A 23,110-nucleotide genomic window follows, 5' to 3' on the forward strand; every position below is an offset into this window, starting at 1 on the left:
TGATGCATTATTGTCGTCGTTCTAACTGGTTTCCCATGGTATTCGATGTTTATCTGCAGTACCAAAGAGTAGGCGCGGAACACTCTTCCGACGAAACAGAAACGTAAAGTCATGATCTTCGACCGTGACATGTACCGGGACCTGCCGAGATGACAGTCATAGTGACTAAACACACGTCTGACATATTAGCGTCGGCCATATTCCTTGCTTTAACAACCTTGGGACCATCTCAGGAAATTAGTATGCACATCTAGAAACGGAACCAGGAATTCTGAAGGAAATGGCAGAGTGTAAAAGGATGAAAATCGCAGTATTCAAAAGCTCCGACTTTGTGATTTCAAAAAGAAAGTCGAAAGAAAACAACATGATTTGAAAAAGCAGTCTCATTACTTATTGCCTGTGGAAATAGGGGAGTCTGTTTCACGGAAGCTTCCAACCTTGGTTGCAGGGACGCCTGGAATTGGGTAGAACCTTGGAAGGATGTATCAAAAGGGCTTGGCTGGATATTTGCAGATCGATGTAAATGCTAGTATGTGTAAAATTGATATTGGTGATCCTTCGAATGATCCCAGAAACGAACTGGCATGGGATTTTCATAGCATAAACAAAACAGATGAATGAGCCAGCGATATCGACTCATGCCCAGGCGGCTGGTACAATATTCAAGCAGCTCTGTTCAGCTTCAGACATTCGTCAACGATAGCCCAGTACCGCTCCGGATCCGTCCTCATAGCCATAACATGCTGCGCGTCTTTGAATTTCTCAGGCCGTACCACGACACCGCACGACTCTGAGTACCTCATATGATCTTCAACATTCTCCGAAAGGACAATGTTATCCGAGTCCGAGTATATGTAGTAACGCACAAGGCCTTCCTCAGTAGAAGGCTGATAGAGTGCCCTATCGTTAACTCTCCGACAAGCCATATCAACTGTATTCGGAGCATTAATTATCCACCCATAAGCCCCCATGGCGACTAGAAATACCCAAACCGCAGCCTGGGAGATCAGCCTCCAGAGCCAGAACTGCGGAAGTTGAAAAGATATCGCTTTCATGCCGGACTGGATGCTCGTAACACCAGGGGCACTGTCAACAATCATCGATGAGATTGGCATTGGCTTGCCGGTCGTCTCTTTAAACAGACGCATCAACTGAGATGTCTTCAGCATGCCGCCGTTGGAGAACAGGTGGATGAAAACCGGGTTCCCCGGGACCGCGAACGTGCGGAGTGCGTCCACGGCGGGAGCGAGTTGAGCACCTTGTGTGGCGTCGCTGGAGGCGAGGAAGAAGTCATTTGTAGCGGAGCGGAGAATCACGATGCGAGCCAAGGGGATCATGCGCCTGTACTGATTTCCATATCTGAGAAGGGCGGAGGGCCCGGCGTTCATCCATAATGCGAGGACAATTAGCGGGGGATTGCTATTTTCTGGAAAGTCCTCGGGGTCTGAGACATAGACGGAATCATTCAGCTTGTTGAAGGCTGCTAGGGCGGAGTCCATGTTTTGCTTCATGGTGAAACCTCTGTATCTGGTTGAAATCTTGGCATGCAGGGGAACTGGTAAACGCGGGGTGTGAGAATTGGGGCTAACACTGACAGGTCTGGCCCGCGCAGGTGGGACTGGCGATTGTCTACATTTGTACACGGATTTATTCAATGTTATATCTCCCCACATCAATTGATGTTCTTCGACCTTGATAATTATGAGGAAAGTCTAGAACCAGGAGAGACAAGAATAACACAATTCCGAACTATAAAGACATAAAACATAATCATAAAAATTTATTCAAAACTAAAGACAAGGAACGCCAACCTCGCTATGCCGAAATAGTACTCCCGCCACACATCTAGAGGGAATTGGCCCAACAATTTTCATAAAGTATCATGAGATAGCAAATCAGCGCTTGCTGCTCCCCAGAGTTCGTCCACCCCCACTGACCCCCTTGCCTTTCTGGCTCTCGGCCTCACTACCAGAAGTGGGAGTAGCTGACCCACTGAGGTCCTTCTTCTTTCCTCGTAATGTCTGACCAATACCCTGAAAAGTTGGCTGGTCCGCGGGCATCACAGGCTGGCCATTCTCGTCGCGTGGCTTCACTGGCTTTAACTCGTACCCGAAGAAGAGTTGATTAGGTGGAAGGCGCAGTGGTTGTGGGCCGTTTGTTCTGCGTACAGGTGGGGGGTGCTGAGGATTGGTAGCCCCCGGTGCGGGGGTAGAGGCTTTCGGAGTAGGCGCCTTGCTACCTTTCTTGGCGTTCAGACGCTGCCCTTCCGACAAAAAGTTGGATGACGCAGCTCGGGCACCAGCGGCAGCCTCTGTGGAGTCGGGCGCGATGGCGGCATAGTTTATTGACTGGGCCATGGAGCCGTGAGGATGCAGAAGTCCACCAGAGGGAAGTTTCACCACGCTTCCCGGAGTACTGGTACCGCTGGTACGTTGCGGTTCCTCGTATCCAACCGGCGTGGCGAAATCGACTTCCAAGTCGGTTTCCAGAACCGAGATGGAGTTCTTGGAGCCTGCGGGCTTGGTCTCTAAAACTGCCATTTCATAAACTTGATCGTTGTATGAGAATGTAAATACATCGCCCTTGCTGAGGCAAGAGAAGTTGCGGAATGCATTTTCAAGGACGGCTTTCGGGTCACTGATATCGAGGAATGATGTTGACTGTGCCTGGAGCTTGATAAACTGACCCGGGGGGAGATCGGTCGACTTGATCTGAAGTAAGTCACCGGGCTCCAGAAGCAAGGTTTGCATGATCTATCAGACGGGGTGGGAATAGTCAGCATGGTTTCGACATCGCAGCAAGTCATCGAGCTAGTTTGGCGACACTCACCCAGAATGGCAGGTAAATTTTCCCCTCCTCTGCAATAAACTCTAGAACACCAGCATGTGACATCCGCTCTTTGGCGCCATTGTGCAGCTCAAAGAGCATAGGGTAGGTGATATGGAGGCGAGTGAGTTTGTCCAGTGCACTGGGAGGCATGATAACCTTTCCACCGTGGTTGACATTTTCTCTCTCAGGGCCAGGAAGCATCGCAACGGGGTAGCATCGATAATATTCATCAAAGCGACGAGCTGCAGGGCCTCCACGGAGCATGCCAGCTCCCATAATGCCATCCATGGGGTCCTCAGACCAGTAGTCAGGTCGGAACTGGAGCTGTTAGAAGCTATCTCCAAAGGGAATAAAGGTAAAACAACGCATCAGTGATGAGCTTACCATGATTTCAGAGAGTATCGACTAGCAGCGGTGAATGCAAAGGGAAAAAGTGGGATAAGTCAAGAAGATTGGGGTAGTTTGAAAGATGAGCGGTCCCGCCAAACGATTAACGGAGTTACAACTCGCCGAAATCCAAGTGACGCAACTTAGCTTCCGACCTGATTTTCCGTTCCGACCCCAGACGCAAAGGGCATTCATACTACAACCACAGCTTACAAAATACCCATTCAAACTGTTTTTCTCTGTCGCGGAAGTTTTTCTGCTAGAGAATCATGGCAAGCTCGATGCCACGGCCCAAAAGGGCGGGCGAAACCTTTGCTCGCACTCATCATGACCAAGACGACTCTCAAGGACCCTCCGATAATAAGAAGCCTCGATTCGACCTACGAAACCCCTCTGCCCTTGCAGCTGATGCCCCCGAAGACGATGCCATTTTAGATGCCGATGAGATCGGTCGGCGTGGTCAACAAGTTCGTCGTAAAGCGATCAACCTCGACGGATACGATTCAGACAGCGACAACGAAGGATTCTCAGCGCGCAAGGAAGAGAAGTCCAAAAAGAGCAGCGCAAAGGATGACGACGATGACGATGACATGTTTGCCGAGCTACAAGAAGACTTTGGTGACGAGGAAAATGACGGAGACGAAGCCTCGCGCAAGAACAAAAAGTCTGTCCGCTTCTTGCGTGACAATGAGATTGAAGGCCAAGAGTCCGAGTCAAAAGGTGGAAAGGCATTGCGCGCCGACCTGAGCAAAGCTACAGATGAAGTGGAAGAGGAGGATGACGATGACAGTGGAAGTGATGTTGGCGAAGAGGAACGCGCCAAGGTTGATGATGAGATGGACGAGGAGGTTGGCGCCGGCGGAAAGAAGAAGCATGCTCCCCTGCTCGATGCCTTCAACATGAGAACGGAACAGGAAGAAGGCCAGTTTGATGAAAGTGGTAATTATGTTCGCAAGGCCATTGATCCAGATGCTGTTTACGATTCATGGCTCGACGGGCTGTCCAAAAAGGACATCCAGAAGGCGAAAGATGCTGCAGAGAAGCGTGACGCAGACCGAAAAGAACAAGACCGCATGAATGATAGCGTGTTGACGGCCGATGTCTTAAAAACGATTATTACACATCTCGAGCGTGGGGAGACAATATTGGAAGCTTTGGCTCGACTAGGCAAAGGTCTGCAGCGCAAGCCCAAGTGGCAGAACAAAAAGAAAAACAAGAAGACCAGCAACAACGAAGATATTGAAATGGCCGATGAAAACCCCGACGAAGCCAACCGGAAAAGGGCAATCGATGCTATCACCGGTGCCGCGGATATCCTTATGGGTCGCGATCAGCCCGAGATCTACGACACCGAGCGCGAGCTCCTGACGCGGCAATATCGCAATGAGACTGGCGAGCCTTGGGTAGATCCACCTTCAACATCCAAAGACGCGCCAGCTGAAGGTCCCGCAATGTGGGAGTATCGTTGGTCGGATGCCCGAGATGGAGGTGATGCTCATGGGCCCTACGATAGCACTATGATGGCTTCATGGAACAGCGCCGGCTACTTTGGGGAAGGTGTCGAGTTCCGCCAGGTTGGAAATACAGGGCCGTGGAGTGCCACAGTTAATTTTGTCTAAAATGCAGATGCAAACGGAGTCTCACATTCGATTCCAATAAGAAAAAAAAATCATAAACATAAAAGATCACCTCAACAAGCGCCAGTCCTATTCATACATCAAGTGATGCGATAAAAAAGAAGAACAAAGAAGTAAGATACCATTGCAGTTTTTCAACCCGCTAAATCGTCTCCCCCGCGAAAGCAGTCAACACATGGCAAAGAAATGGTCACACGAGAATTATTATGAGAGCTCCATAGCATCACCGTTGGCGGCCGTAGAGAAAGAGACTGTACCCTGATCGCCGATGAAACGCTGCTCATACTGGCTGACAAACTTGACACTGCGGCCTGGGTCGTAGAACAGTCGGAAGCTGCGTTGAACATCGTCAACACTGACTTCCTTGGCCTTGCGCTTCTGGCTCAACAAGTGAGAAGTGGTGATGATGTTACTGGCATAGCGGAGATTTGACTCCTCACCAATCTTGGTCAGAAGGGCTAGAGCGTCTGGAGAAACATCAATCTCTTCTTCCTGGGCACGGATGGCAAGGATTTGGCGGATTTCATCACCCGAGTATGGCGCGGTGCTAACAATGACAACTCGGTCAAGGAAATCAAGAGGCAGGCCGTGAGGAGAGGTGTATGTGGTTCCACGAATGCGAGCTTGGCCACGGTTGCTGGCCATGATGACAATTGGTGCTAGTTCAGCCTCCAAAGCACGATTAATGTATGAGTAACACTCGATATCGAGCATGTGCACTTCGTCAATGAACAAGACACCTGGAATAATTTCTGCCTTGCCCTCTTCTTTCCATTCGGCCACCTTGGTGTTGATCTGATCACGGACCTCGCTGCGAATCTCGCCGGTGTCACCTGAGAATAGTGCCAAGAAGCCTTGTGACCGAGAGTTGATCACATCGATTTCATGAAGGCTGACGGTATGAACAATTTCCTTGCGCACCTGCAACTCTCCCTCCGGGCATTGGACGAACTTGGTGTCGGCACCCATGGCGTCGTAGTCGCGTGAACGAGCATAAGAACGACCAAGTTTGGTAATCTTGCCAGACGACTTATCGATCGAGATGACATCTCCAGCCATCACTCGTTCCTTGGTCATCGAATCAATCATCTTTGTGCCCATATCGTAGATTGTCTCCATGTCGGTGGTCTTGATCGTGAGCTTTCCTTGTTTGTTTCCCTGTGATCGTTAGTACTCAGCCATCGATGATTTGAGAGAATGTGAGGGGGGATGGGCTTGCTTACCCCAGTGACACTGCGGTCAATCTGGATCTCCACGACCTCTCCTTCGATGATCTCACTTTCCTCCTTGATCCGCACTCCGATGGACTTGCGGAAAGCCTGGGTAAGAGCTTCCGTCTTTGACATTTCCATCGAGAAGATTTCGGAAGAAGCAAGCATGGTGAAAGGCACATCAGGTCCCAGCGACTGAGCCATGCCCATCGCGATGGCTGTCTTTCCGGTACTAGGAGGTCCTGCGATCAGGACTGCGCGACCCGCGATCTTGCCTTCCTTCACCATCTGTAGAATCACTGCCGCGGCCTTGCGGGCCTTTTCCTGTCCTACCAGACCTTGTGAATTTCCTCGGGGCTGTAAAGTGTCCGCATCGACTCCGAGACCTCTGATATGCGAATGGGCGGCGATGAGGTTTAATCCTCGGAGCTCCTTGCTCTCTGCGACGGTGGAAATTGGCTGGAATTCCAAGTTAATTAATCGATCAATTGGCATCGAACAAGCATTGAGACTTACAGCAGCCATTTTCACTGAAAAGTTCCCACGAAGTTTCCGACTGGCTTTTGCGATGAATTTCCAAGAGCAATTGATCAGCACCAAAGCTGCGGAAGAAACAAGCCTGAAGGGAAGAATGATGGCTTACCGCCCGGCAGTATCCTTCTTTCTTTGGCTTCCGTTTTAGCGCCGGAGGATCAAACCGAATCCCTGAAAGATTGACTCTTGTGCTGATGAGCTTAAAAAAAGAAATGAGCGACCAACGCAACCCTCATTACGCGATTGTTCCTTGTTGATCATTTCCGTTCTACGGCTCTTTGTCCCGCGATTCTTTCATGCCCCGGCAGCAACCCCCAGCACGCGCCCAATCACCGTTGCTTGTCACAATCGATAGGTCAAATTTCTCATTTTAAAGGCAGACAAATGGCCCGCCATAACTATTCGACACTCGATTTTTTTTCTCCCCTGGGTTCTCTTCTCCTTGCGACCTTTACGACACCTCGGTCCATTCTGTCCATCACGAGATGCTTTTAAGTGAATTCCCAAAAGCATGAACCAATCACAAGACTTGCTTCAAGAGCTCGGTCAACAAAGAGCATGATGGATATGGATCCACCGCCAGTACCTCCACCACCACCAACACCACCACCTCCCCCGCCTCTCCGACGGTCTTCAACCGATCCTCGGTTGGCTAACATACCTCCCCGCCCATCCCTGAACACAAATCTACCTCGCCTGTCTTCAGCCCCGAATTCATCATTTTCAACTCCACAGATTACATCGCGATCTACACCCAGTCTTGTACGTCTTGTACAATCTTCAGCTACGCCAGGAGGCTCTGAAGATCCGGGAGAGCAAGATGTTTCTGCCGTGGAAGTTGATGAGAATAATATCCTAGTCACATTGTCCAAATTCAATGTATCTCATTTTAATATTCTCAATCAACAAAATGAAAAGAGGCGGCTGGACGAGATTGCTGCTCGAAATATTCGAGAGCTTGAGCGGTCAAAGACGATGAAAACATATCCTGCCACGGCCGAGATGTACCGCGAGCTGAAGAAAAAGAGTGACAGCGATATCATTAAGCTCAACCATTCCCTTAACCGGCATCAGTCAATCTGTCAGAAAATGACTGCAGAGTTCGCGAAGAACCAGAGTTTTCGCGTGCCTCCGGCTCAGTCTTTATCTAGAGAGCCAACTTTACATCCTTTGCCCCCTGGAACCGAAAATGACGGGAAAGATGAGAAAATTGCTAAGCTGGAAGCCAAGGTCCAAGAGCTTCAAAGAGTTTCCGAGATGATCGATAACTCCATCGAAGACCATTCAAGCCGAATGTCGCGCCTACTAAGAGAGACTGGTGCCTTGATGGCCTGGCGAGTGGCTATCGAGGGTGGGGAAAGGAAACTGCCTGTGGGGTGTATCCCTGTTGACATGGATCGTGATATCAAAGAGGCTAAAGCCGCGTCTAATGAAGCTCTTCAAAGGGCAAACCTAGTTAGAGGGGAGTTGGCCACGATAGGGGAGAAACTTAACACCCACAACGCGCGAACCATTCCTGATGGCTTGGAACAAGCTCTTACGAGGATGGACCAAGTTTTCCTGCAGGTACCCTTGTTGCAAGGGCGGCTTGAGAACGCTGAGCAAATGTTTCACCCTATTGCAGCCATTGAATCGCGCATTCAAAGCAGCTCAACAGAAATTGAGGCTCTCAAATCCAAGGTGGACCATGCCGACGCTACAGGCATTGAGCTGAATAATATATTCAGCAATTTGAAAAAAGATCTGGCCGGGACGTTGCGGGAAGCAACGGGTGCTACTAGCAGTAACCAGAGTTCTGATCAAGGGTCAAACATTGCGAGCACTAGGGTTGCGGCCCTTGAGGCTCGTCACTCTGTTTTGGATTCCAATATGAAAGACTTATTGGCACAAGGGGCTACATGGACCGAGGCACTCACTTCGTTCAAGGTGGCACTCCGCTCAATCGAAATGAGATACGAAAACATCAGCACAGAGACTTTGGTCAAGCGCATGGCCCACGCCATACTTGAAATGTATCCTACCTTGCCCCAGGTAGCGGACAAAGTACAGGCTTTGCAGCTTGAACTCGGCGCTAGCCATCAATCCCTAACGGATCGAGTCCACAAAATAGAGAGTTCAACAATGGCCGAAGAGATGGTGGCAAAGGCCAAAACAATCCTCGAAAGGGAGATTGTATCTGTTCGTGATGAAATCAACAAGTCGGCATCCGAGGTCTTGTCATTGCGGGATGAAGTCCGACGTTATGGTCCTGATATGGCACAGTTTCGTTCCCGAGTCGATGTACTTGACAACAAGATGGTGTCAATGCCCAGTGTTCTCCGGTCAGAATCGAAAGAGGCCAGTAAGGAGGCTATACAGAAGCTTGTCCAGCCAATATGCCAAGTCCAAGGAGAGCTTTCCGAAAGAATCTCGAAACTTTCCGAGTCAATGTCTAGAAACCTCCGAAATGTCAATGACTTGCATGAAAGTTACAACTCGCTTTCAACCGCTTTCCAAGGGCTGGCAGATGATCATTCGGACGATGTCAAAGGATTGACTGATAAGAGTAATCAACTGTCAACCGAATCGAAAACTCTAGCTGGAACTATGAATTCACAATTCGATCGTCTCTCAGACGAATATCAGACACTCAAATCCTCATTGCAGGAAATCCAGGATTTCACAGATGAGCTAAAAATTCTCCAGCCAGTGGAAGATATTGCCAATATTCGGCGCATATTTGATTCTGCTGAGGATATTCAGAGACTGAGCCGCCTGCTTGAAGACAAAAGCAATATCAGGCTAGCAGAGCAAACAACTGAAATGTTGTCCTTGGTGAAGACAGAACTGGAGAAAATTTCCAATGTGGCACTTCCCCACGATCGCGTTTTCGGTATCGCTAATGACGGGGCGAACCATGACTTGCGAATTCGAGGCTGCTCTACTCTAGCGGCTGCGCCTATGCCAATTGTCACGAGCCCCACGAGACCCGAAATACACACAGAGACGGGAGACAACGAGGATAGAAACAAAGAGCAGAGGGACAAAGAGAGTAGGGAGAAAAGGAACAGGAAGAAAGAGGCGAAAAATAAAGAGGAAAGAATACGGCATAATGAAGTCGCCGGTTCCGACAACGACTGTCAGATTATCGAGACCGAGCGTTCCTCCACCATGATTGAGAGTGACAAGCCAGTAGCTCCATCGCTTGCTCTTTCTGACCCCTCCAGCTTGCTGAAGAAGAAAAGGAAGAGGGATGGCAAGCGCTCTCGCGAAGAAATAGCCTCTAGTGATGACTTTGCAACTCCGACTCCCTCCACTGGCAGGGATACTCCCGTGCATCTACCCAGGTCCGGAAACTCCAGCCTTGCGGGCCAGCCATTGACGAAGAAGAGCAAAAAGTCGAAGAAGAAAGAGAAACACTGATTACCTAATTGGGCCTTCATACAATAACTAACTAATAAATTTGTATGTAATGCATACCACTGCGCATGTGCGTTCTTGATTGAACCTTACATACATTTTGAATATACATTAACCTAACCTTGAAATTCGACTTTGGTTCCGAGGTTGCATATACTATATACAAAGTAGATGCAAGTTGTACCAGCACTTGCATGTGAGCAATGAGTACAGCTTGAGTGCATGTACGACAAGATCCGGTCTCGGGAATTTAAGTTACATGTATACCTCAGTGCTACTAGGTACATGTAAGTGCCACCCGGTACAGACCTATGTACGCTCAGAATATTGAGTGTACGGTACCTAGATATTCCAACATTGAAAGCTCCAATGGCCTCAAGTGAGATAGGACATCCAATGTTTCAAATGTTGGAACACACATCATCACATGCAGTGATAAACAGATCCATGGATGTAAATCACTCCTTAGTAAACATTGAATGTTCTACCTAGTACTAGGTTACCGCAGGCGAATTGGGTGCTGCAAGAGCTCTGCCTAGAAGTGACATGGATCAATAAGCACTCGAGGACAGGGTTACCATCTCCACCTGGGCAGGACTGACTCTGCGGGGGTGGCGGTCTGTGCCACAGGCATCCTATCCATCCAGATGTCTGTGGGCAGTTTCAACATTCAGGACACTCCAGGCTGAATAAAACCGCGGGAAATTCTGAAACATCCACTGAACCTTTGAATGAGTGAATCTCAGCTAGCAGATTTTCAAGATAAACACAGGTCTTGTGTTTCTAAAGTTGATTTGACGCGCCCAAAATGTCTCGTGAACTACTAACTCCATACTCGGTCTCCGTTGCAGATACTGCGCTCCAGGAGCTCAAGCAGCGACTCGCCTGGGCCAAGCCTGCAACCCAGTTTGAGTCTTCAAGCCAAGATTCATGGGATTTTGGTGTCCCCGCCAAAGAAATGGAACGACTGGTGACACATTGGAGAGATCACTTTAACTGGCGAAAAGCTGAGGCTCAATTAAATGAACTTCCCCAGTATCGCACGGAAATTGAGGTTGACGGGTTTGGCAAACTGGATATTCATTGTTAGTATACTAGTACTACGAGGAGCGCAGCTTTTATACTACCGAACTAACCTGAGTCCACTCAATAGTTGTTTATCAAATCAGCCCTGTAGAGGATGCCATTCCTCTTCTCTTCAGCCACGGATGTTAGTATTGTGTCTCTCAAAGAGCTCCAGGGTTGAATACGATTTGCAGACAGACTAAAATTCTAATTAGGGCCAGGATCATTCATCGAGGTGACAAAACTTCTACCAATGTTACAAGGGGATGGTAGTCATCCGGCTTTCCATGTCGTGGCACCTTCATTGCCTAATTTTGGGTTCTCCTCCGGAGTCACCAAGCGGGGATTTGGGTGGGCCCAGTATGCCGAGACGTTTCATAAGCTCATGCTCAAGCTTGGATATTCCGAATATGGTATACCTCAGCTTTTTGTACAGATATATGCTAGATGCATAAATACTGACACCACGAGTAGTCACGCAAGGTGGAGACTTGGGTTACTGGATAACCAGAAGTATGGGTCTTCTATACCCCGAGCATTGCAAAGCCTCCCACGTGAACATGATCGTTGCTCAGCCTCCCAAGTGGACCTCCAACCCACTATTGGCTCTACAACACAGCATTCAACCATACAGCGCCCGTGAAAAAAGGGGTCGAGAGCGATCTGCGTGGTTCGCAGAGGAAGGATTCGGGTACAACCTGCTGCAGAGGACGAAGCCCCAAACGATCGGCACTGCGTTAGCGGACAGTCCCGTTGCACTGTTGGGCTGGATCTATGAGAAGCTGCACGATTGGTCAGACTCTTATCCGTGGACCGATGACGAGATCTTAACTTGGGTCTCTATCTATTGGTTCTCATCGGCAGGCCCCGAGGCGAGCGTTCGCATTTATTATGAAGGCTCCCATCCTCGATCCGACAAAGATTTGACCTATGAGAAGTTGAAGGGGTATATACCCAATGTCAAATTGGGCCTTGTACACTTTCCACGGGAGCTTATTGTGGTTCCCCGTACATGGGCTGCTGCGTTGGGCCCTGTTGTGCTGCAGACTGAACATGATCATGGTGGGCATTTTGCGGCATGGGAGACACCGGAAATCATCACTAGGGATCTGCGGACGATGTTTCGAAAAGATGGTCCTTGTTATGGTATTGTGCCTGGAAGAAGTGGTTATTAGATCTGTCAACTTGTCTACTAGTATGTAGTATGTACCATGCGGCAGCTCGTGCCCGATGATGCCGGCGGGTACACCGCTATTTTTATGACAACGGGCTTCCGTCAACAGGTTTCATTTGTGTACCACATAGCCAGTAGGTGTGAGTGAGAATGTTAAGTTTAAGTTAAAAAAAAATTGACGAGTCTAGTAGGTATGTACATAAGTACTGTTGGCATTATTCCCTGAACCATGAGTTGGTAATGTTCAAGTTGAAGTTCTTGGTCACAGCCTGACAGGAAACATATTACTCAAAACAGTTAGAGGCAAAAGCACAACCCTTGCGGCCTTGCCTACTAAGTACACAGTCACTTTTACTTGACGGCATTGATAAAAAGAATCAAGCTTATAAGGCTTATCAGTCCAATGTTGACAGGGGTAAAACTGCCAAGAGCAAGGAGAGGCTCATTGTAAGCCCATCGCCTAAAAAAACGCGTCAAGTCATGGTTGGAAATGTCTTGAATCCCCTTGGCCATAAGAAGAATGACGCACCCCTTTTCTAACCCCCCATTTCCAAAGCTCCAAAGATCAGGGGCGTTAATAGCAACAGAGGGAACCCACTTGGAGCCCGATAAGAGGTTCAGATTTCCAATTTTAGTCCGTGTAGACCCCGGAAAAAGGCCTAGCCTCCAAGACAGATTTGCGCCAAGCCATTCAATGCAAGCACTAGCTTCAATGATCAACGTCGATCACTGCCTTGGCATACAGATTCCACATTCTGTCATCGCGCGTTGCCCGCGTTCCACATGAAGCCCCTGTGGTAAATATACGCGGGGCTTGGTCCTACGTTAGTGACTGACTGGGCTCTTTCACAATTTATTTCCTCTACCAAGCGGCGATGGCTGCCAAATCACTCCTTTACGCTTAACAAAACAACCACCATCGTCCAGATACATAGTGAACATGTCTAGTCGCATTCAGTTCGCAGAGCCAATTTCAAAGAAAAAACAATATGGGCCCTCAAATCGTGGGAGGGATAATGCTGAAAAGGGGTCGGCACAACGATCACTTTCGCCAGGGAGCGAAATCGTTTATCCAACAGGATGGCGACTCGTTTTTACTACTATCGGGTAGGTGATTCCAACTGCTCAGGGCGGGGGTTGTTTTTAGATTGCTGGATGAAATACATGCTTACGAGACTTACTTGATGGCAGGCTCTTGATTGGGTTCTTCCTATCCAACTTAGATGTTACGATTGTTAGCTCTTCACTAACGAGCATGACCGATGATCTGAACGGATTCGAAAAACGAAGTTGGATTATTACGGGATACCTGGCCACCTATACAGGCTCCATGGCGATATGGACCAAGCTCAGTGATATTATTGGACGGAAACAAGCGACTATTGCTTCTCTTTCCATATTGCTTGCATTTTCGATTGGATGCGGGTGTGCTCAGACGGTCAACCAACTGTGAGAATTGCTTTACCTGGACTTTTGACATATTCACAATGTTAACAATCTCGATATAGCATCATATGCCGAGCACTACAAGGAATAGGAGGCGCTGGTGCATATGCGCTGGCCATCCTTTGCATCTACGAAATAGCGCCCAAAACACAACTTCCAACTTATAGCGGTATCATGTCGTTCTGCCTAGCAGTGGCAGCTTTGACCGGGCCCATCGTTGGAGGTGTGCTTGCACAGCATGCAGCCTGGAGATGGGTATTTTTAATCAAGTATGTGGATATCCCATGTTGAATTTCTTCAACGAAATGCTAATACATCCTCAGCGCTCCTTTGTGTGCACTCGCGATCGCTATAATTATAGTAGCAATGCCAAAACACTTTGGCCTTGACCAACACACACCCTCATTCAGAACGCGAGCATCATACCGTTCGTTTGCCAACGTCGACTTTGTGGGTTCATTTTTGATGATAACGAGCACCTTTTTGATTATCACTGTCTTAAACGAAGTCAATTTGGCCTTTTCCTGGAGCTCAAGAGGCTCAATAGCTCTTCTCATCCTCACGGGTGTCTCCTGGGTTGCTTTCTTTGCCTGGGAGTGGTACTTGTCTGGCATTCCTGGAGCAGACCCAATATTCCCCAGACGATGGCTTTGTGACCGTCCATGGATGGGCATTCTCATGTGAGTTCCTTGTCGTTTAGACAAGCTTTGCAAGGTCTCGTTCTCTGACAATCAATTTTCAGCTCCTCATTCGTTACCGGTGCAGTGTGGAACGTCGTCCTGGTTTACGTCCCGCAACAAGCCCAGATTCTTCTAGGGAAGTCGCCTCTTGAATCAGGTATTTACTTGATTGCATACTCCGCTGTTGCAGCTGTGGCAGCGGCTGTCATCAATATCGCCAGCTCCAAGGGGCGTATTCCTTTCGTTTACTCCCTACTCGTGGGATGCATCATCCACACCGTCGGTACCGGGCTTTTATCCACAATAACCAGAACGAAAGGATCCCATGCCACAGACTTCGGTTATGAAATTATTGCTGGTGCCGGAATTGGCATCACGCTTGGTGTCTTATTACTTTCAACACCTTACATTGTTGAAGACCGAGATCTTGGTATGTACCCGCTCAGCAGAACTTACAAAATCTTTGCATCGAATATCGATTATTAACAACCCGTTTGTCTTTTGCAGCGATTGCCACCGGAACTGTCGTCCAGCTACGATTTCTTGGCGGTGCTCTTGGTCTCGCCATCGCGTCCAACATTCTTAATGGCCGCCTGATACATCATCTCAGGGACGTTTTGACATCACACGAGCTTCACCTATTCTTGGAAAATGTGACAACAGTAAAGAAATTGTCTCCATATCTCCAAGAGGAAGTGAAGAGTGTGTTTGCCGATAGTTACCGTATCCAGTTAATAGTCATGATCGGCTTTGCAGCCGCTCAGCTGCCGGCAGTCTTGCTCTTGATAAAACCTGGACGACAACTTGCGGTAGACAAGGACCGAGGCGTCTCGGTTAGCAACCCTGCATGACAGGTCATAGGCTCATATCATACATAGGCGTTCAGCATGGTTTTTATCAGCGTGGATTTATATAGGGGATCATTTCAAACCATCACAGTTCAATTCAATCTTGTTCAATCCAACTTACTCCAACATCTGAGTCATTTCACCGACTTTTCAACCAACCTTGTACGCCATGTTTTTGTTTTACCCCGTTGGCTTCCGAGAAGTGGCTGATCTCTATTGAAATCTCATGGTTAATGAGCACGCGCATCCCACGAGGAAAGCAATTTCCTCTCCAAATCTCCATGTCACGCCTTTAATGGCTGGATCTGGTCACTGCGGTACAAGCTCAGTCTATGACCCTTTAAGCGTCCTTCTCGTGATTTGCACGGCCGGTCTCCAACTTTACTGCCTCTGTCAATGGGGGAAAAGACCCACAAGTATGTACTCACCCTCGGCAATTGAGCCTCGGGAGTTGGGCATCTGTTCCACAAATCCGCAGATCAAAGGCGCAATGGACGAAATTACATATTTGCTCAGCCATGACGAACGTCGAACACCGGGCCGTATGCCAAGCGGGGCTTGTTACAACAACAGTCAGACAACGTCTTGGCGATTTAAGGAAAGTTCTCAAGCAGTCCTAAGCATGGTGATCTATTCCAAATTGAAGATATCATGCAACGAGGTAAAATGTGCGGAAAAGGCAGCTGGATTGTTCAAAATCTCAATTGGCTACCGTGCGGTGGCTGTGGCTATGTTTTCAAGTGAAAGTTAGAGATCCAGTTTTTTTTTGTTTATCTGATGGTCGATCACGTAAACTCTCCGCAGGTCAATCTCTCATGTTTTCTTTTCTTCTTCTCATCTTCCCTTCCTCATGAGCATGTTATGTTCTCGAGTCTATAATTTACAATATTAAATGACGAAATGACGAAATGAACCCATGTGCAACTTATGCATACAACACGGTTCACACCGAGCTGGGAAATAGGAAAGCAATATCAACCCGATTACCGGCCGGACTAAGACTAACTTTGTCTCCACGGGTTTATGGAGACATTCCCCTTCCAGGCAAAAGATGACAGCCGGCAAATTTCTCCCAAAATCGAGTTGGAGTAACTTGAACAATCAAATTTTGCTTGAAATGGGAAACTCCACCGCGCATATCATCCAAGACGGCCCCACTGACCTCGTACATTGGGTAACGTCGCAGATTCGATGACAATGGGAATGTGGGCCAGATATGGCAAGAAGTCAAGCTACAATTGCTTACTTCTGCTTAGTTACTGGGCCAATTTATCAAACAGGGCAGCTTTGATGTTCATCTGGCTGATTTTCCCGCGCTACGCGGCACAGGGTTGTTAGTGTGAACTTTGGTCCATGATCAGATTAGATTGTCATCACTCTCCACTTATTCCCTGCCAGTGTGCTTGTACTTTCTATGGCCTTTTATTGACGCTGCACTGATCTCTGCGGCATAGTTCAAATGACGCATCTAACTTCATTTACCTGGGGTTAGCGGTATTCTTCCTTTTTCCAACTTGGGTTTCACCCGTTTTCGAAGGATTGGTGTACCCACAAGGGCTGGGGGTTGATAAATATGACATTTCCTTGGTTTGAGTCGGGTCCCATTTCCTCGACTGATATTCTCCCTTTTTATACCTATTCACTCATTCAAAGTATCTATCTACTGAAATGGAGGATGCTAGTGTTCAGACAAACAATGTTTGGACTGATAAGTACTTTGCCATTGCTATGGGGGCAATCATCGTCTTGTTCAGTCTTTTTCATTGGGGCAGTCTAGCATTTTCAAGATATGGACCACAGGTGCCTGGAAAGAAGCTGGGTCAGACTGTAAGAATCTACAGGTAAAACCCTCGAAAATAATGAACGCTAGCATCAAATGACGCTGATACTGTGTGGCAGGACCGTACAACGAAAACTGGATACAGTTGTCATAGGAAAGCCTTTCCATAAATGGCTACTATATCTGACATATTGGGCTATCAATGTGATTCTCACATTGACAAACATTGATTTAACAGAGTTGGAATATGTTCGTGGAGTCCTTTAAACTGTGAAAGACGTTTCTAATGTCCCTTACAGATCGCCAGACGCATGGGCTGGTATGTCAGCTGCTACAGCCAGTGCTTACAACATCGAAATTTCACCCTATACATTCACTTATAATTCTCTTTCAAAAACCTTTTAGGATCTCCGTGGCAAACTTTGTCTTGCTAGTCTTCCTTGCCCTCCGAAACACCCCAATAGCGCCCTTGTCCGGTCAGTCCTACGAGAAGCTACGCCCCCTCCACAAAATTGCTGGGTACACCTGCATAGTCAGCAGTGTCACACATGGAATCCTTTTTCTCAAAGAGAGCGCAGAGATTGGATACCTTGAGTTGATGAGCGAACGAGAGAATCTTTCAGGCGCACTGGCGGGCTTATCGATGGTGATTATCGGTCTCTCCACAATAAGCTGGTTTGCTAGTCGATACTACGAAGGTAGGCTCAATTGACCAAAATGACTAAAAATCGTCACTAATTGAAGATCGCTATTCTCATTCAGCATTTTATATTATCCACGTCGTTTTGTTCATCCTCATTGTGATTCTTGTCGGAATGCACCGCCCCGAAATTACCACATCTACACTGGCCATTGTCATCTTCATAGCCTGCATCTGGCTTTTGGACCGATCCCTACGAGCATCAAGATTTGTGTGGAATTTCTTCGGGAATTATGCCACTCTTACTCCGATGCAAGATGGCGCGGTTCGAGTCAAGCTCCAACGTGGTATCCGCTGTTCTCCCGGATCTCATGCATTTATATGGATGCCATCCATCCGCTTTTTGGAAACCCACCCCTTTACGATGATATCCGCGGACCCTGTTGAGCTTCTCGTCCGTCAATATGACGGGTACACCCATGAACTATATAAATTCGCTCACGAGCAACCTGGCAGAACTGTGCGTTGCTCCATGGATGGAGGATATGGGCAAGTTCCGAATTTCATGAACTTTGATAAAATAATCCTCGTTGCGGGTGGTAGTGGTGCCACTTTCACCATTGCGATTGCGATTGACTTGTTAAGTCGTTGTGCTGCTGCAAATGTGACCAAGCAGATTGATTTTATTTGGACGGTGAAATATTCGAGTAAGTTGACTCAATTCATACATTCAAAAAGGGGTGACTAATTTCATGGCTTCTCTCGCACAGGCTCCCTAAAATGGTTTCAAGATGAAGTTGGAAAGCTTCAAGACTCGCCTTTAGTCAATCTATTTGTTCACATATCGCAGGACGATTTAACCAGCCATGATTCTAGCAGAGGAACATCTCCTGTTGGTAGTGACATGGAGAAAGGCAAGGATGCCATGCGTTCATTGGAAAATCCGTCTTGTATCCGGAAAGGAAGACCTGATATTTCAGAATTTGTTGCGAGCGGTATAGCGTGCTGTCCTCTACAATACAAAGTTGGGATAGGTGCCTGTGGGCCTATGAAAATTCTCGAAGCCACACGACGAGCAGCTTCGCAAAAAGTCTTTGATGATGGCCCGTCTATTACGCTGCACATTGAGGTAAGTTCAGTTCCACTGCAATATTCTGTCCACGAGCCCCGAGCGCTTCTAAACTCAGCAACAGGAATTCGAATGGTGAACGTTGTCGATTTGCTACCCAAGTACCTAGTAGTACTAGGCATCCTACTAGGCATCTGCGTGACCAAGAGAAACGAGACTGTATGTAAAAATATTCAATGTTAAGAAATCAATCGAATAAACATTGAATTTCGCGAGATGAGAGAACTAAGTTCAGTCAAACCATCTTTCGACATTGGATTCCGTGTTGATCATGTAGTACTCCCCTCTCTGTTATCACATGGCTGTACCCCTGGCGATTTAATATTCTCTCTTTACTCTTCTTCTTCACTTCTCTTCTCTTCCTTCTTTCTTTGCCGCATTCCTAGCAAATATTGCTTCCTTTTGATATCCCCTTGGCTTCCACTTTGCTTCTGAACGTATTCCAACACAACCATAGCCATGTCAAACCATATCGTCAACGTTGCGATTGTCGGGGTACGTATATAAGGATATGTCATTCCAAGACCAGATACATCTCGTACTGTTCTCTTCCCATCTCGATCGCACACTAACGAACATATCTACTCAGGCAACGGGAAACATTGGCCGGTTCATCACCGAAGCCCTGCTCAAGACAGGCAAACATAAAGTCACTGCCCTCGCGAGATCTGGACGCTCCACCACACTTCCAGTTGGTGTGTCACGCAAGGAAATTGACTATGGCAAGCGCAAGACAATTGTGGAAGCACTGAATGGGCAAGATGCGCTAGTCATCATCCTGAATAGCAAAGCTCCCGAGGAAACTGAATTGCTGTTGGTCCAGGCTGCCGGTGAGGCTGGTGTGAAATGGGTGCTGCCGAACGATTGGGCCCCTGATACAACGAATAAAGCAATGAACAAGGACATTGTGGTATTCCCGGCCAAAGGCGAGTTGCACAGCAAGTTGGCTCTCTTAATCAATCTTACTGACAGTTTATCGATCGTTAGCTGCTATCCGGAAATCCATTGTTCAACTTGGCAAATGCAACTTTATCGGTGTATCCACCGGCCTTTTGTACGAATGGAGTCTTGCTATTCCATTCGCGTTTGGAATCGATTTACTCAACCGCACGGCGACTTTCTTCGACGACGGCGAGACAAAGGTCACAACCTCCACTTGGCCCCAGATCGGCCGTGCTGTTGCTGCCCTTCTCAGCCTGCCTATCAAATTTAGCGGGGACGATGCGTGTCTTGAGAGGTTCAAGAACCAGGTTGTCTATGTCAAGTCCTTCACAGTGAGCCAAAAGGACATGCTGGAATCTGTTTTACGGGTGACCGGAACACAGGAATCGGATTGGGCTATTTCGAAGGAACCATCAAAGGAACGCTGGGCGAATGGTATCAAGGAGATGGTGCAGGGCAGTCGCATTGGGTTTGCCAAAATGCTCTACACTCGCGTCTTTTATCAGGACGGTGCAGGGAACATTGAGGCCAAGGGTCCTTTGAATTCGATGCTCGGCCTGCCAACCGAGGATATTGATGAGTTTACCAAGATTGCGATTGAGCGTGCGAAGCCTCAGCCTTGGAAGTGAGATGGTTTAGATGAAGGATGGAGTTCCCGAGGGCCAACAGAGGCCAGGGACTGTTGAGTGGGGGAGCCCGGAGCCCCGATGTCGGCTCTGCGCCGTTGTGGAACGTGGGGAAGCCGATCACTAGCAGTTACAGCCCACCACAGTGAACTACCAAATGAGAAAATCCCAAATTTACTTACAACGCTCCAGTAGAAGGTAAGAATTTGTCTAGAAAATTGTTTTGCCCTTGATTGTCAAGAAATATATACATGGGTGTCATGGTGCGATCATGATTTAGCTGTCCAGCAGCACAGGGACCTTCTCAACAAGGTAGTCGACGATAGCATCGGGGCCGTACTTGACTTGCAGGCCTTCGGGGATGGCGTGGAGCTTGATGTCGGGAACAATGGATCGGGCAATGTCGTGGATCTGCTTGGCCTCCTCCTCGGTCCACATGGACGCGCTGAACTATAGGACGGTCGGTGTCAGCTGCTGCGAAAATTCTCGGATAACCCGATCGCTGTGGGACTTACCAGAACGTTCGGCTGGTGCTCCTTGACCTTGGCCTCGACCTGGTCGATGGCTAAAGGGGAAAAGTCAGTCGGGGTGCTTTCAATTGACACGTGTGTTAAGTGTGAAAAGTAGTACTCACAGTCGCAGTTGTCAACGTGGATGATCTCGTAGCGGTCCTTGAGGAGATCGGCAACACGGCCGATGAGACGCTTAGCGCGCTCGGGGGCGGTGTTGACAGTGACGAGACGGAAGGGACCCTTGGGAGCAGACATTGTGATAATTGAATTTGGAATAGAAAAAACGAAAGCGATTGCGATATCGCGGGGTATTTATTTCATTCGCGTTGCCACCTGCTCCCCACATTCCTGGTTCCGGCTTATCCAGGCGGGATAGATTTACTCCGCTTTATCGATAAGAGGCAAAGTACAAGAGTTGACAAGCTTCCTGAACTTCCCCTCATTCTACAATTCCTGTACATCCCCAGTCCTCTTTTAAATTTTTACCATGTCTGATATTGCCTCTACCTTTTCGCGTGAGTAAACTTTCTGTTTCGGGCCCCATTGATGGTTGAGACTGACTCTGTTCCGCAGGCCTTGTGCGCTTCGTCCCCAAGTCCGACCCCTCCAAGGTTCTGATCGGAGAGCCCGTTGACGCTGAGCTCGATGTTGGTTTGGCTCTCTACAAGGGCCAGGAGGTCTCCGTGCGCCCATTCACTGGTGCCTCTGTCTTGAGCCCCGGTGCCGCCACTTCCGGCACTGAGGTTATTGAGCGTCTGCTCTCTCCCCTCGCCGAGAAGGAGGTCGGATCTATCCGCTGCGTCGGTCTTAACGTGAGTTTCGCGAGAAAAACTGTACATTCTAAAGAGTTACATTCTAATATACCGAAATAGTACGTTTCGCACGCTAAGGAGATGGCTTTGCCCATTCCTGAAGTGCCAACTTTGTTCATTAAGCCTTCTACTGCGCTTGCTGATCCTTACCCCGCCCCTACCGTTCTGCCCAAGATCACACAGACCGATAACACCGGCGATTATGAGTCCGAGATGGTTATTGTGATTGGCCGTGACGCAAAGGATGTGCCCGAGTCCGAGGCTCTTGACTACGTTCTCGGCTACACTGCCGCCAACGACGTTTCCAGCCGTACTTTCCAGATGAACCAGAGCCAGTGGTGCTTCTCCAAGGGCTTTGATGGCTCTTGCCCCATTGGTATGACAATTGACTCTTTTTGTTTATCTCCTGTTGCGTCAACAGACCATGAACGACCTCAAACTAACTTAGTTTATAGGACCCACTCTCGTCTCCGCCAAGCTCATCCCTGATGTCAGCAAGCTGCAGATTCGCGGTCTTAAGAACGGAGATGTCATGCAGGATTGCCCCCTCACGTACGTGCTCACTATTCTTCGCGCTTCGGGTATAAAAGCTAACCTCACAACTATAGTGACTTGATCTTCTCTGTTCCCCAGCTCATTAGCTTCCTTTCACAGGGAACTACTCTGCGCGCGGGTACTATCATTCTGACTGGTACTCCTCCTGGTGTTGGTGCTGCTAAGAACCCTAAGCAGTTCATCAAGGCTGGTGATGACTTTGCCGTTGAGCTGCTTCCTCACGTCGGTACCCTGATCAACAAGATCGAGCACCAGTGATCAATGATGAGTTTATAAATGAATGTGTGTCAGATGAGGGATTGACCAAGAAAAAATGTCCTTGGTGTTGTATATATCTATATCCTTCAAATAGAGACCAAAAATAAGTGCTTTCCAATTGAAGATTGAACATGCATGTCCATCAATTCGAATATTTGAAATATCGCAACATTTCCAGATGTCAATGTTGAACATTATCTGCAGCCCGAAGAGCATCAGCCTACCTAGTTATGTAAGTACATACTAGTACTGCATACTATGTACATATGCCGTATATATGCACCTCCAGCACTCAAGTGAGGGCTATTCATAGTATGTGCCAAGGTTTATATACCACTAGTTGGAAGTGTCAACTGGTAGTACATTCAAATTGATGTTATGTAGTATGCATGCCTGCTCACATGCACCTCCTACATCAAGTCAACACCTCCAGGCCTGGGGCTACCTTGAAGCCCGTCTATGAACCAAAGTTCTCTCATAGACGGGCTTCAAGTCACTTAAGTCAACTGGTCACTCATTATTGAATCGATCTATGATTTACATTAGCTCAGAACCTTGGAAAGTATTCCAAGTCCAAATCTCAATAGATTTATCAACCAATCACAGGGGTGGGGAATAATCTACTCCGGGGCGGAATAATTCACAG

At 48.0% G+C, this 23,110-nt stretch overlaps 11 protein-coding genes across 11 annotated transcripts; 7 read left to right on the forward strand and 4 right to left on the reverse strand.

Moving 5' to 3' along the window:
• Window positions 1-662: 662 nt before the first annotated feature.
• On the reverse strand, window positions 663-1,511 carry N7466_008595 (uncharacterized protein; the record flags this gene model as incomplete). The annotated part of the gene is made up of 1 exon (XM_057167984.1): window positions 663-1,511. The coding sequence occupies one exon, from the start codon at window positions 1,509-1,511 to the stop codon at window positions 663-665; it is 849 nt and encodes a 282-aa protein (XP_057018615.1).
• Window positions 1,512-1,895: 384 nt separating this feature from the next.
• N7466_008596 (polyubiquitin-binding protein UFD1) lies at window positions 1,896-3,216 on the reverse strand (the record flags this gene model as incomplete). The annotated part of the gene is made up of 3 exons (XM_057167985.1): window positions 1,896-2,753; window positions 2,830-3,147; window positions 3,214-3,216. The coding sequence occupies 3 exons, from the start codon at window positions 3,214-3,216 to the stop codon at window positions 1,896-1,898; spliced, it is 1,179 nt and encodes a 392-aa protein (XP_057018616.1).
• Window positions 3,217-3,485: 269 nt separating this feature from the next.
• N7466_008597 (GYF domain-containing protein) lies at window positions 3,486-4,835 on the forward strand (the record flags this gene model as incomplete). The annotated part of the gene is made up of 1 exon (XM_057167986.1): window positions 3,486-4,835. One exon carries the CDS (start codon window positions 3,486-3,488, stop codon window positions 4,833-4,835), a length of 1,350 nt encoding a protein of 449 aa, XP_057018617.1.
• Window positions 4,836-5,057: 222 nt separating this feature from the next.
• On the reverse strand, window positions 5,058-6,589 carry rvb2 (RuvB family ATP-dependent DNA helicase reptin; the record flags this gene model as incomplete). Its single annotated transcript, XM_057167987.1, has 3 exons — window positions 5,058-6,011; window positions 6,077-6,523; window positions 6,581-6,589. The coding sequence occupies 3 exons, from the start codon at window positions 6,587-6,589 to the stop codon at window positions 5,058-5,060; spliced, it is 1,410 nt and encodes a 469-aa protein (XP_057018618.1).
• A 570-nt stretch (window positions 6,590-7,159) lies between these two features.
• N7466_008599 (uncharacterized protein) lies at window positions 7,160-10,000 on the forward strand (the record flags this gene model as incomplete). The annotated part of the gene is made up of 1 exon (XM_057167988.1): window positions 7,160-10,000. The coding sequence occupies one exon, from the start codon at window positions 7,160-7,162 to the stop codon at window positions 9,998-10,000; it is 2,841 nt and encodes a 946-aa protein (XP_057018619.1).
• An 805-nt stretch (window positions 10,001-10,805) lies between these two features.
• Window positions 10,806-12,237, forward strand: N7466_008600 (epoxide hydrolase family protein; the record flags this gene model as incomplete). Its single annotated transcript, XM_057167989.1, has 4 exons — window positions 10,806-11,082; window positions 11,151-11,207; window positions 11,278-11,475; window positions 11,537-12,237. The coding sequence occupies 4 exons, from the start codon at window positions 10,806-10,808 to the stop codon at window positions 12,235-12,237; spliced, it is 1,233 nt and encodes a 410-aa protein (XP_057018620.1).
• Window positions 12,238-13,176: 939 nt separating this feature from the next.
• N7466_008601 (uncharacterized protein) lies at window positions 13,177-15,213 on the forward strand (the record flags this gene model as incomplete). Its single annotated transcript, XM_057167990.1, has 6 exons — window positions 13,177-13,343; window positions 13,428-13,685; window positions 13,745-13,951; window positions 14,006-14,362; window positions 14,425-14,792; window positions 14,870-15,213. 6 exons carry the CDS (start codon window positions 13,177-13,179, stop codon window positions 15,211-15,213), a joined length of 1,701 nt encoding a protein of 566 aa, XP_057018621.1.
• Window positions 15,214-16,878: 1,665 nt separating this feature from the next.
• Window positions 16,879-18,838, forward strand: N7466_008602 (ferric reductase family protein; the record flags this gene model as incomplete). The annotated part of the gene is made up of 6 exons (XM_057167991.1): window positions 16,879-17,037; window positions 17,290-17,309; window positions 17,396-17,688; window positions 17,753-18,337; window positions 18,401-18,759; window positions 18,824-18,838. 6 exons carry the CDS (start codon window positions 16,879-16,881, stop codon window positions 18,836-18,838), a joined length of 1,431 nt encoding a protein of 476 aa, XP_057018622.1.
• Window positions 18,839-19,218: 380 nt separating this feature from the next.
• N7466_008603 (aromatic alcohol reductase) lies at window positions 19,219-20,330 on the forward strand (the record flags this gene model as incomplete). Its single annotated transcript, XM_057167992.1, has 3 exons — window positions 19,219-19,254; window positions 19,349-19,685; window positions 19,747-20,330. 3 exons carry the CDS (start codon window positions 19,219-19,221, stop codon window positions 20,328-20,330), a joined length of 957 nt encoding a protein of 318 aa, XP_057018623.1.
• Window positions 20,331-20,603: 273 nt separating this feature from the next.
• On the reverse strand, window positions 20,604-21,094 carry N7466_008604 (uncharacterized protein; the record flags this gene model as incomplete). The annotated part of the gene is made up of 3 exons (XM_057167993.1): window positions 20,604-20,777; window positions 20,843-20,892; window positions 20,962-21,094. The coding sequence occupies 3 exons, from the start codon at window positions 21,092-21,094 to the stop codon at window positions 20,604-20,606; spliced, it is 357 nt and encodes a 118-aa protein (XP_057018624.1).
• Window positions 21,095-21,326: 232 nt separating this feature from the next.
• Window positions 21,327-22,464, forward strand: N7466_008605 (fumarylacetoacetate hydrolase family protein; the record flags this gene model as incomplete). The annotated part of the gene is made up of 5 exons (XM_057167994.1): window positions 21,327-21,354; window positions 21,413-21,651; window positions 21,712-22,027; window positions 22,107-22,203; window positions 22,260-22,464. 5 exons carry the CDS (start codon window positions 21,327-21,329, stop codon window positions 22,462-22,464), a joined length of 885 nt encoding a protein of 294 aa, XP_057018625.1.
• Window positions 22,465-23,110: the final 646 nt, after the last annotated feature.

This window comes from Penicillium verhagenii (assembly GCF_028828195.1).
Source record: "Penicillium verhagenii strain IBT 33310 chromosome Unknown utg000008l_segment0_segment0, whole genome shotgun sequence".
Lineage (NCBI taxonomy): Eukaryota > Fungi > Ascomycota > Eurotiomycetes > Eurotiales > Aspergillaceae > Penicillium > Penicillium verhagenii.